The sequence below is a fragment of the Plectropomus leopardus genome, chromosome 12, assembly GCF_008729295.1.
Source record: "Plectropomus leopardus isolate mb chromosome 12, YSFRI_Pleo_2.0, whole genome shotgun sequence".
In the NCBI taxonomy this organism is placed as follows: domain Eukaryota; kingdom Metazoa; phylum Chordata; class Actinopteri; order Perciformes; family Serranidae; genus Plectropomus; species Plectropomus leopardus.
Genome location: NC_056474.1, coordinates 33,674,565 through 33,686,824, shown reverse-complemented (window position 1 = coordinate 33,686,824; position 12,260 = coordinate 33,674,565). Strand labels below are relative to the sequence as shown.

The 12,260-nt window shown below is 41.1% G+C and overlaps 1 protein-coding gene and 1 pseudogene across 3 annotated transcripts in view; one reads left to right on the top strand and one right to left on the bottom strand.

Moving 5' to 3' along the window:
* Positions 1–11,459, bottom strand: part of LOC121951102 (epidermal retinol dehydrogenase 2-like) — a 51,098-nt gene extending 39,639 nt beyond the window's left edge. For 2 of the 3 annotated variants that reach the window (XM_042497324.1, XM_042497322.1), the window contains exon 1: positions 4,720–5,043. In XM_042497324.1, the coding sequence (XP_042353258.1) occupies positions 4,720–5,040 (321 nt within the window). In that variant the 5' untranslated portion in view covers positions 5,041–5,043. Of the gene's footprint in view, positions 1–4,719; positions 5,044–5,169; positions 5,288–11,186 lie in introns of those variants that run through there. The other variant, XM_042497323.1, reaches the window with a different exon arrangement.
* LOC121951859 lies at positions 7,228–8,997 on the top strand (annotated as a pseudogene).
* Positions 11,460–12,260: the final 801 nt, after the last annotated feature.

Here is a 12,260-nt window from a genome sequence, read left to right as displayed (position 1 = left end):
ACTGAAGCATGAAATGGAATCAAACCAGGGATTTGCCATGGCATGTCTGTTAACCAATCATTGTTCGGACCTAGCTTGTGTTGAAAATGCATGGCCTTTTCCAGGCAACACCTTGATTTAGATAAGAGTGCACACAGGCACTCAGTTACCTGTTCATGTGGTGGGATTAATGCTGTCTCTTGTCCCAGAGTAATTAACTAGTTATTCTTAATAATTAATGTTTCTTCAAAAGGGACACAGCACATTAGTGAACATCAGTATAAAATACAAATGTAAATATGCCGGAGTTAGCAGGACTGCTTATTTACATCCGTAGTCCCCTGGCAGAAAACAGACAATCAAAATCTAAAGAAAGAGGGGGGTGGGGGGGCATGGTGCATGGTGCAGAGTGCAGAGTGCCTTATCTATATGTGCAAGGTACAAAATTCAACACGTTGGTTGCACGCATATACAGTATCAAGTATCACTGGATAAAGAGATAACGGGCTATATTGCAGATACAGTGCATAAGAGGAATCCAGATGAATTGATCCTCTCCTGCAGTCTGAAGTGGATCTAGACATTAGAGAATTAGCCGAAACAGCAGGTGATCCATGTACACCATGCATATAACAATAGTTTTACCACAGATTCATTCAATAACCAATGACAATCAATCAATAACAGCTAGTAAGGTAAGGTGTATAGCAGACAGGTATAATGCATTCACACATGTAAACAGGAATAGCACAGCAGCAGTGAGACAATATAAAAAAGTAAAATAATAATAAAACAATAGGAAGCATGGCAGGTTGGTACAGTACACATGTATGTATATGTACCTGTGCACTGCAGAGGATCTACCAAGCTGTGACTGCAGTTTTGATTTGTTTTTAGCCATAGTTTGAGATGGGTTTTGTGGTATATGTAGAACATTCACGTATTACAGATCCCAGATGTTGCTACCCTTAACTGACAGTACAGACTGTCCAAATGTGGTGCAAATGTATTCGCTAAACAGGGGCGGTGCAAGTCCATGCAGTATCTTAAATACAGCGCAGGCATATTTGAAGTTTTTAAAATTTCAAAACTCAAAAGGTTGTATTTATCAGGAAACAGCAATGATGATAAGGAAAACGTTTTCCATTTTAGGGCTTTTTTATATAATGTTTCTATTGGTTTGAGCAAAGCTAAACCAGTAACCAGTTCGTAAAAAAATATTCAATATGGGAAAAAAATTATAACGTACAAAAACATTTTGGCCACATTCACTGTCAGAAATGACCTGATTTGTCTGAAGTTTTGTAGACTGAGTTTAGTTATGTTAGAGAAGTTTTTGATATGGTTTGTGAGGGTGATGAAATAATACTGAGGTACTTGAACTCTTTCACAATCTCAAGCTCCTCCACTCTCAGGAATGCATTTGAGCGGGTAACCTTTATGTGAATGATACTATATTTTTTTCTCTGTCTGCTGAAAAACACTTTCTCCACTTTTGATGTTGTTGACTTTTGACTACATATACAACACGTCCACTTTCCACTGTCTACTGTGAGCATTCAACATTTACATAGCTGATGAAACAACATTTTATGACATCACCCAGTGTCTGAAACTGACTTTTTGACTCAACGGCCAGGTGGATGGTAGATGTAAGCCAAGCACATGTTTTACTAGCCAAAATAATAAATTTCCTTTCTGTGTCATACAGATTTTATGATGACAATAAGTTATTACATTGCATACAAACTTTAAGAACGGCCAGAGCAAAATTTTAAAGAAATTATTTTACTAGTTTAAACAACTAATCACCACAGCCTCAGCAGGTAGAGTCCCCTCTGGTAAGCAGTGTAAGTGTTTCATAGTCCACTGGGTGCACTTGTGCAGTTTGAGGTTCTTTTTCAAAAATGGAGCCATCTCAAAAACACCTTGTGACAGCGATGGTGGTAATTTTACTTTCCACCAAAACCAAAGTACCTATTTTGTATCTCATTACCTGAACCAAATATGATCACACAGAAAAGGTGATGCTACCCCTATGTTTTAATGGTCAAGGATTACATTGATACAACAAACAACACCATGAACTGTTCAGGTGAATTATTAACAGGAAATCACAGTATCTAAGAACCTAGGCTGGATTTTATATCCTGTCTGTTGCTACATGTTGTGAAGACTTTTAGTAGCTTAATCATTTTGCTCATTAACCCTGACAATACAGCGACTGTGACGATTGGAACAATATTTAACATAACCATAGCAACTTATCTTGAAAATAATTTATCAAACAGAAATTTACTTCAAAAAATCTTTCCAGAAACACATTTGTTTTGTTGTTGTTGAACCCGGTCACTGTCTCCTTCACATCAACACAGACCTGTGCAACTTTACGGAGGCTTATCTGCATTTGCAGTGTCTGTCACCTGGCTGGCTAACACATGTTATCCCAAGGTATCCCATGTTATCCCAAGGTATCCCATGTTGTCTTCTTGCCCCTGGCTGCAACTGCAGATACAGTGTCATAGCCGTCAAGGCATGGAACATGTAAAGGGCCTTGGACTGCCAGAGACTTTGTGACCTCATGTGCAGGTATGTATCTAAAGTTGTTGCTAGTCCCAAAATCCACCCACACCTCTTCAAAATCCAGCTCTGACACATGGCCAGTGGCTGGGACCATAATTTAAGGATGATTAAATCCTTTTCTTCCAGCAAGTATGATTCTTGTATCTGCTTCTTTATGTGTGAGAAATAGAGTGCAGAAGTGGTTAAACAACAACTTAACAATCTAGCGTATTTTGTTTTGTGGTCACACTGAATATTGTCTTGTTCTTTACAGTCACTCTTAACTCTATCCTGGGTTCTCTGAGACTGTGGACTTCCTGTGGACTTCTCATGCCGCTCAGTTCACCATTAACTACAGTATGGCAACGCATGTAGATGCAGCAGCCAGTAGCTTCTCAAATCTTTGATATTTTTTTGACACATTTTTTTCGACTCCATGGCCCCTTCTGCTGAAGCACGACTTTTCTACGATAGAGGAGCAGCTATCAACATAGGAAAAAGTTTGTACTGAATGCAGCAGACCATGAGAGGATCTCCATCAATGCCATACGCCAAGCCGCCATTCAAAACAGAGGGGAAAAACGAAACCAAAAGTGCAGGATGAAGAGAGGGAGGAGAGCCGGTATTAGGGCGGGGCTGACCTGACTTGGACTGAGAGCTGTTCCTCTACCAAGCCGTCTTCTGGCTAATGTCCAATAACAAGAGAATAAAGTGAATGAGATGTGATTAAGGCTCACTCAGGAACGAGAGATCATGGACTGCTCTGCGTACATCTTCACAGAGACATGGTTAAACCCTCACATCCCAGATCAAGCTATTGCACTGGGGATGGACCTTGTTGGCAGCCGAAAGGACTCAAGACTGATGCAAATTCCAAAAAAGCACTGCAGGAGTTGAATAATGCAACCAGCAGCAACACCACCAAGGAACTGGATGGAATCTGCATAGTAGTTGCTAATTTTAATCAACTCATCTTTCAACTCCAAAGATGTAGCAGGATAAGGGACAAATGTAATTTTATGTTTTAAACTTTGTTTAAAACATGACTAATACATCTACCTTCTACATTCTACCTTCTGCTATATAAAACAATTAAGGAAAACACATAACACATCACAGTATGACATCAAGTCAATTCTTCTTCGAGGATATAGAACTGTCCAGTGTGGAAGTGTAAGCAATTGTAAATCAGTTTCATCTGCTTTTGTGCAAAGGTAAGCAACAGCAGATGGACAGGAGAGGTAACAGCAAGACATCCCCCAGATATGGCAGGGTTTTGCAGGTGATGGTCACAAACCATTTTCATTTTGTTAGTGTCCTTGTCACTACTGGTAATATGAGGCAGTACTTGCAGCCTATTTAAGTTACACTGGTAGTCCAGCTCCTCCAGGATTGCACATCTATACATGCCGTCACAAGAGGTTTTGCTTTGTCTGCCAGCACAGTCTCAAGAGCATGGAGGAGATGCCAGGAGACCAGTCCCCATGCATGAGGAGAGCTGGACAGAGCTGTAGAAAGGAATCAACCCAGCAGCTGGACAACTATCTGCTGCTTTGTGTGAGGAGGAGCAGGAGGAGAAATGCCACAGCCCTACGAATCAATTTCCAGCAGGCTACTCATGAGCATGCTTCAGACCAAACTGTCAGAAACAGACTTCATGAGGGTGGCAGCCCAGCTACCTGCAGCTCAATTGGCATTTGCCGGAAAACACCAGAATTGGCAGGTTCGCCAATAAGGCCCGGTTCTCTTTACAGAACAGAACAGGTTCACAATTGACTTTTTTCCCCCTTTCTTAAGAATTACAGTATAGATAATTTTATATATCACTATCTGCCTAAAAAAACACTGTTGTTTGGGTACATAAATAATACAACTTTTTGGTTTACTACCCGTCTGATTTCTTGTATTTCTTGACCCATCAGACTTAGCGTGAGTAAAGAAATAAAAAGGGATTCTTTAATTTGATATAGAAAGGAAGAGAAATGCAGTATTTTGTATTTTTGTTTGAAATAATTAATGGAATATTTCTCAGTCCTGATTTTTCTGTTTTCTCATTTTGTATTTAAAAGAAATCGTGAGAAAATTGTATTGTGAACCAAGTAGTGTGAATCGTATCAATTCATTAGTGGAGTGAATCGTTACATCCCTAGCAAGCACCCCGTTTTTCAAGGATCATACCTGGTCAGCCACTCTGTAAACTTCGTTCTTGTCGCTGCAGTCACACAGGTAGTAGTGGACTCTGCTGGCTCCGCTCTGTTTAGCCAGTCTAGCTGTTTCCTTCATCCCCTCCTGGTTAATATCCCACAACACCAGCACAGTTCCAAGCGCTGCAAACTCCTGAGCCATGAGGCGACCAATCCCACTTCCTGCCCCTGTGATCAGCACCACCTCACCAGCTATGTTCTTCCTCTTCATGGGCACAAAGAGGTGGATGAAGGATTCTAAACCATACCACATGGACAGCAGGAGGACTTGGATTGTTTCCAAGAAGAAATTCATGATGGATCTAGGAAGTGAGGAAAAGATGCACAACACATGATTAGCGAGAAACATAATGGGACAGCAGTATCAACACAAGTAATATGTTTAATTAGAAATGCTCCAAATTAGAAGCACCACTAGCACCACCTCACCAGCTATGTTCTTCCTCTTCATGGGCACAAAGAGGTGGATGAAGGATTCTAAACCATACCACATGGACAGCAGGAGGACTTGGATTGTTTCCAAGAAGAAATTCATGATGGATCTAGGAAGTGAGGAAAAGATGCACAACACATGATTAGCGAGAAACATAATGGGACAGCAGTATCAACACAAGTAATATGTTTAATTAGAAATGCTCCAAATTAGAAGCACCACTGCACTGCGTTGGGTGTCGCGAGTGCTGAGGCAGATAACTATCTTGCTCCGTATCTACTCTTTGGGGTAGATACCACCGCCCCCTCCCACCCCCCAACACAACTAACTGGTGCAGACGTTAATTAGCTACTCGCATCCAGGCATCAGGTCGGAGAGTCAGAGGAGTGTCGGCTTGAAAACAGCGTGCAACTTAACGGAGAAAAGGTAGACTTATTAGTTTAAGAAAACTTATAATAGATTTTATTAGTTAAATAAACATTCGCAAAATATTGATAGCTTAAGTTAATTGGGCCCGGTGCAACTCAACTCAGTGTCGCTAACGTGAGTAAACTAATTGATAGCATTAAGCGATATACACGCCATGATGTAACTGCTGACTGCATTTTCAGATGAGCTTGTTCAAATATTTTTCAAAGAAAGAAAGACACCTGATGAGGATGGCGCTAGTCAGGTATCATTAGCCTTTTTACTGACTCAAATTATGATGGTTAGGTAAAAAAATATGTTCACACTTGTAATCAAATGTGACGAGTGTAAATTATCTAACGTTAATGTTTTATGTAATCGTATAAGACAAGTAACAGACAGGGAGGAGCAGTGGAACAAAGTGAAGGAGAGCAGAGTACAGGAGGGGAGTGCCGAGTGAAGGAGCAGGAGAGCAAAGTGATGGTGCAGGAGAGAGAGATGAGAGTAGAGGAGAAAAACATAAAGGGAAACACAGGCTATCAGGCTGGGACCCTAAATGGGTTGAAAAAAATAAATAAAAATTATTGTTTCTATTTGTAGGTGAAGACTGACTTGAGAAACAGGCTGCAGGGGGATCACCTTGCAGCATGTATGCTGCTGAGCATCAATGGGCCACCTCTTGGGGAATTTCCGTACAACAGAGCCTTAGAGCTGCTCTACAAAAAACCAAGAAAAATCCATTGTTCTGAGCCTGGGTGCAAACTTTGCCACTGATTACAGCCCCATCAAGAAATTATTATTTATTGTTTTCATTATTTTATTGTTGAATTTTTGTTATTATTTTTTATTTTTACATTCAGCCTTTAAAAAGCGTCATTTGTTTACGCCGCCACGGCTCCCCGGAGAGCCTGCCCCCGCTGCTGAAAAAAATCCTAGAGGAAACACTGTATATACAGCAGAGATGCTGCAGAACAGGTAAGGCACATTGAATAGGAAACATTCACTCTGCATGGTATAAAACTTTGATTTCACTACAAACATCTACAAACAGCTCCTTTCATCTATGATGAGATCTGTTCAGTTGTGAAGAGATCTACAGATCAGTTATGCACCCTGTGAGTGACAAAATGCTATGGTGAAAAAGAAGCTCCGCCTGTTGTGATGCATTCACAGACCCAAAACGTTGGATTTTAGAGTGAATCCACAAAATTAATTGTTTGTATGATATATATATATATATATATATATATATATATGTATACATAAAGTGAAAAACGTTACAGTAGCCATAGACCAAAACATTTTTTTCTGTTTTTTGTACCAGACTGTAAAGCTGTTTATTTGTGCTGTGTAGTTGGTCATTTTAACATGGGCTGCCATGGCATAGGTGTCAAACTCTGGCCTGCAGGCCAAATATGGCCCGCAGTGTAATTATATTTGGCCCGCGAGGCAATACCAAATGACTACTAGAGCTGGCCCGCCGGTATTATACAGCGCAGGTACCGCTAATACTACAAATCCAAGAATGCTCTGCTCATGTTTTGGCATGTCAATCAATACAGGACCCATAAACACCCTCGCCTCTGTTGACAGTAGTCATGGCCTCATGCTGCTACTGGCACCGTGCTACCCATCCCAAAAATGGCAAAAAGAAAGGCAGAAAACAGGAGCTTTCTGGATAGGTGGGAGGCAGAATATCTGTTTACATATGTAAAAGACAGACCTGTTTGTCTTGTATGTGGAGTCAACGTGGCTATAACCAAAGAGTACAACATTAGAAGACACGAATGAAACGAAACACCACGACAAGTATAAGGACATGACTCAAAGGTGCCAGAAAGTAGAGGAGATGAAAAGAAGTTTGGTTTCACAACAGGCTATGTTCAAAAAAGGAATATCACAAAGTGAGGCTGCTGTAAAGGCGAGTTTTATTGTGGCATCAGAGATTGCAAAATCAGCCCGGCCCTTCAATGAGGGAGAGTTTGTAAAAAAAAGTGCATGACGAAAGTTTGTGACCTTGTGTGCCCAGAGAAAAAGCAAGCATTTTCAAATGTGAGCCTGAGCAGAAACACAGTAGCTGATCGCACATGTGATCTTGCCACCAATCTATATGACCAGCTGCTGGAAAAGGGAAAATATTTTGTTGCATTCTCTCTTGCTGTGTATGAGAGCAGCGACACATCTGATACTGCCCAGCTGGCAGTCTACATCCGTGCAGTGGACTGAAATCTGTGTGTTACGGAGGAACTTTGGAATTAAAATCAATTCATCGCACAACCACGGTAAGGAAATCTTTGAAGAGGTTTCCAAATGTGTAACTTAAATTAAGCTGACTTGGGATAAACTCGTGGGATTAATGACAGATGGTGCGTCAGCGATGTGCTGTCAAAAAAGTAAAGTGGTGGGCAGGGTACGGGAGAAGACACGGGAGGAGAACTGTGCGGGTGAGCTGACTGCAACTTAACTTTACACTGTGTGGCAAAGCCCTACAGATGGAACATGTTATGACCAAAGTAACACGAGTAGTTAACTTTATAAGAGCCAAAGGTTTAAATCACCGCCAGTTCAAGTGTGGTTCGGAATACGCAGACGTGCCTTATCACACAGAGGTGAGATGGTTAAGCAGAGGAAAAGTACTGAACAGCTGTTTCGAGCTCCACGAGGAAATATGTCAGTTTCTGAAAAGCAAAGGGAAAGACACAGCAGAGCTCCAGGAGCAAAAGTTTCTGTGTGAGCTGGCCTTTATGTGTGACATCATGAGCCATCTCGATGTGCTGAACCTGCAGCTTCAGGGGTGGGAGCGTATCATCACAGACATGTACGCTGCAGTGAGGGCATTTAAAACGAAATTGTGCCTGTGGGAAAATCAGATGCTGCAAGGAAACCTGGGCCATTTTCCCTGCTGCCAAACAATTAAAACACAGATCTCTACCGCTGTGTTCCCATATGCATAGTTTGCTGAAAAACTCAGCGTACTCTGCGCCGAGTTTACCCGGCAATTTGCCGACTTTGATGTACAGAAATGTAGGTTTAAACTGCTCAGTAATCTGTTTGCAGGTGGAAAACGCACCTACCAACCTCCAAATGGAGCTGATTGAACTTCAGTGTAGTGACATGCTGAAGTTAGAGTATGATGCTGTGGGTGCCGCACAGTTTCCACATTTCATCCCTGACAAAATGCCTCAGCTCTGCACCCAAGCTGCTCAGATGCTCTCCATATTCGGCGGCACTTATCTATGTGAGCAACTGTTCTCCTCCATGAAGCTGACCAAAACATCTCACAGGAGTCGTCTGACAGATGAACACCTTTGCGCCATCCTGAGGGTTTCCTCAGCTCAGAGCCCGAGCCCAGATATTGATGAACTAGCATCCAAGAAGAGATGTCAGGTATCTGGCTTGAACACAGAGTAGATCAGTGTGTAGCAGAGCTACAGTTAAAGTTGTCTTTATGCAGTTTTTCTTGCTAGTCCAAGGCATGGGCTTGAATGGTTGCACGTTCATTGAAGGATATTATTATTAGTCGATTGGTTTATTATTGTTATTTTATTTTTAAATTTATTATTAGCCTATGGAAAAAGATTACTGTTAAATTTAAATTTAAAGAAGGCTGCAAATAAAAAAGAGGCATACGATTTTTATTTAAATTTTATTTAAGAAATGAATGCCATTGATGTGGTTTTTTTTTTTTTGAAATTCAATTTTGCATGTGTGCAATACAAAGTTATATCAAGCTTTGCTTATTCCATATTGTTTGAACTTGTTCGGGTTCATTTTTTCAATAAATATCAATGTTGGCCCGCGACTTTGTCCAAGTTTTGAATTTTGGCCCACTGTATATTTGAGTTTGACACCTCTGGTCTATGGGGACAGACTGTTTTGGAGCCAGCCTCAGTTGAACAATAGAGGAACTGTATTTTTTGGCACTTTCGCATTAACTTAATTTCTATGGCCTCCTTCAGTCAAAAAACAGACCATAAAGTGGAATATTATTTTACAGAAAGACAGGGGCAGATTAGCAGAGCCTACACGTTGACATCTATGGTTGTGCTGGATTTGGCCAACAGAGGGGGCTGCTCCTTGTAGCAGCTCATATCACTCTTTCCTCTCCTAACTACTTGCTTGTAGTGCAGTGGAAAACTCAGCCCCAAACTAGTGCTTGTAGTAATTACAATCATTTGAGATACTAGCTCTTAATGTTCTAATGTCACAATTACTGCTCTAGAGGGTTTTAAAAGGTTGCTGGCTAGCGTTAGCTATACTGCATTTGCTCATATACATATACAGGGGAGTTGTGTTGCTGCTGGATTACAAACACTACAATGTTTACATCTATCAAATACCCCTTTCTGACCAAATTAGCATATGTAAGGAGGGGCCCCTGGCTGTAGACACAGCGGGGGTCCGCAAGCACATATGCAGTAATCTCCACAGGAGCATGCGCAAGAGTCATCATCGCATTTTCTCCCCTGGTGAAAGTTTCAGAAATGCATATGGTGTGTGATATGAAATATATTAGATCCATAGTACATTGTGTTTAGTTACCGTCATTAAATTTCTTCCATATGTATAATGGTAAATAAAAAAAAAACAAAAAAACTTTTCCACTGTTTTCTCCATTAGCTTCCCCTGCGCAAGGGACAGGAACAGTCCACCAGGCTGATGAGGGATGTCTTTCTTGTGTGTCTGATTATTTCACTTGTATCTTGTATCTATATACAAAGACAGAGACTCCCGCAGCGGCTGGTGCAGATGCGGTAAACCACGAAACTGTGGTAATACGTTGTTCTATCACCACGGTGACAAAAAACCCATACTATCACAGCCCTAGTTCTAAGAAGTGGTTGTTGGAGTGTGTGGCGAAAGTGGCTGAAAAAATAGAATGTGATAACTGAGTAAATTTTGAGAGTATTTCGAGCGAGTTTATGGAGTTTCCTGTAGTGTTTTGTTTTTTGTTTAAGTTGGGAAAAGTTCTGCTCAAATGAGGCGAATGCAGCTGCCGTTTGCTGGGTAGCATCGTGTGCAAAGAAAAAGAACATTGAGAAGTTATCACCATGGATGTACTGTGCTGCTGACGATGGACAGGAGTAATAATTCCCTCTTAAATGCAGTTGGCTATGAGGTGATAGCTTAAAACAACACTAAAGTAAAGTACAAGTAACTCGAATTAATACTTAAGTACAGTACCAAGCAAATATAGCCTACTTTACATTCCACCACTGTTTTAAGGCCCATCTTGCAAGTAAATCAACACTTACTGAGACATTACATTACACTTACACTTTGAAGAGAAAGCCAACTCTGACTTTCAGTAGTGATCTCGGCCGAACAGACCATGGGATAAAAAACGATAACATGTTCTGTTAAATGTGACGTTTTAAGTTTCAGTGAACAGTGTTACAGCGCTAAAACACGTGGAATCACAGGGTCATTCACTTCCAAAACATGCACTGTGTGTTCTCAGGGATTGAGCTACTTCAGAAACTTTCATCACAAAGCCACTTCCTCTAACAGTTATCACCCAACGATTAACTAAAGACAAACAACGACTTTAGGCAAAAAATGTCAAGTAAGTGACAGATAGGAGCGGAGCGCTGCCTTACCTTCAGTGGAGTCCTGCGGAGCTGCGCGCTGGTTATCGGCCTGCTGCCCCTCTCTATCAGCTGGAGGACAGACCTTTGCTCTGTACACAGGACACCGTTACGACACACAATTGTTGTCACACGGAAGCTGATAGAGGCAGCAGGAAGGTCCCGGAGCCAGTGAACGGGCCAACTGCGTGTTTGCGGGCCTCCTCGACAAGCTGCCCGGCTCCGTTTTTGTAGCCTCCGGAGGAGGAAAAAGTCGTTACTACATCGAACACACAATCACACACATCCCGGAGAAGCCGGATGGGTCACGTGATCGGCAATCGACCGCTCCCATCTCGCCATGTCTCCTCTACCACGCAAGGTATTGTGGGACTTGGAGTGAGTATGCTTTTTCACGGTTTTAATTAAATGTAAACACAACATAAAACATGAGAGTTATCAGTCATTCACATCAGTGGAGCAAGAGTAAGCAAACAGTAAAAAATAAGTATGCAATAAATTTAGAAGTTTGAATAAGATTTTATAAGCCTACTGTTTATGTAGCTCAGTTATCAATTTTCTACTGGTAAATCTGTGTTTGTGACTGTTGTTTGAATAGAAATCTAATCAATCAAACTAAGACATATTAATTTATTAAATAATAGCCATCCCTCCATCCATCCATCCATCCATCTCCATCCACTGATCCGTGGCAGGGTCACAGGTGCAGCAGGCTAAGCAACATACTCCAGACATCCCTCTCTTGTTGCAGTAGTGCCTTCCAACTCCTCCTGCAGGAGCTACAGATGACACAGCATAACTGCCTCTGATCAATCAAAACGAAAAATCAATACCAAAATAAATGAATACTATATGCTTTTTGCTCATCATCTGATTCCTTTGATGTATCCGGTATATATATAGTGAAAATATGTTATTAACTGTCTATGTGGTATGTATGTTAACATGCTGTCTATTTACTGTCTAAAACCATGTTTTACAAGACAGTTGAGCTGGCCTTTTATGGTAAAAGCAGTGATGTTAAGATAATAAATTTGCTTTTTTTAAAGAAAAAAGGATGAATATTCACTGTTGTTAATACCATAT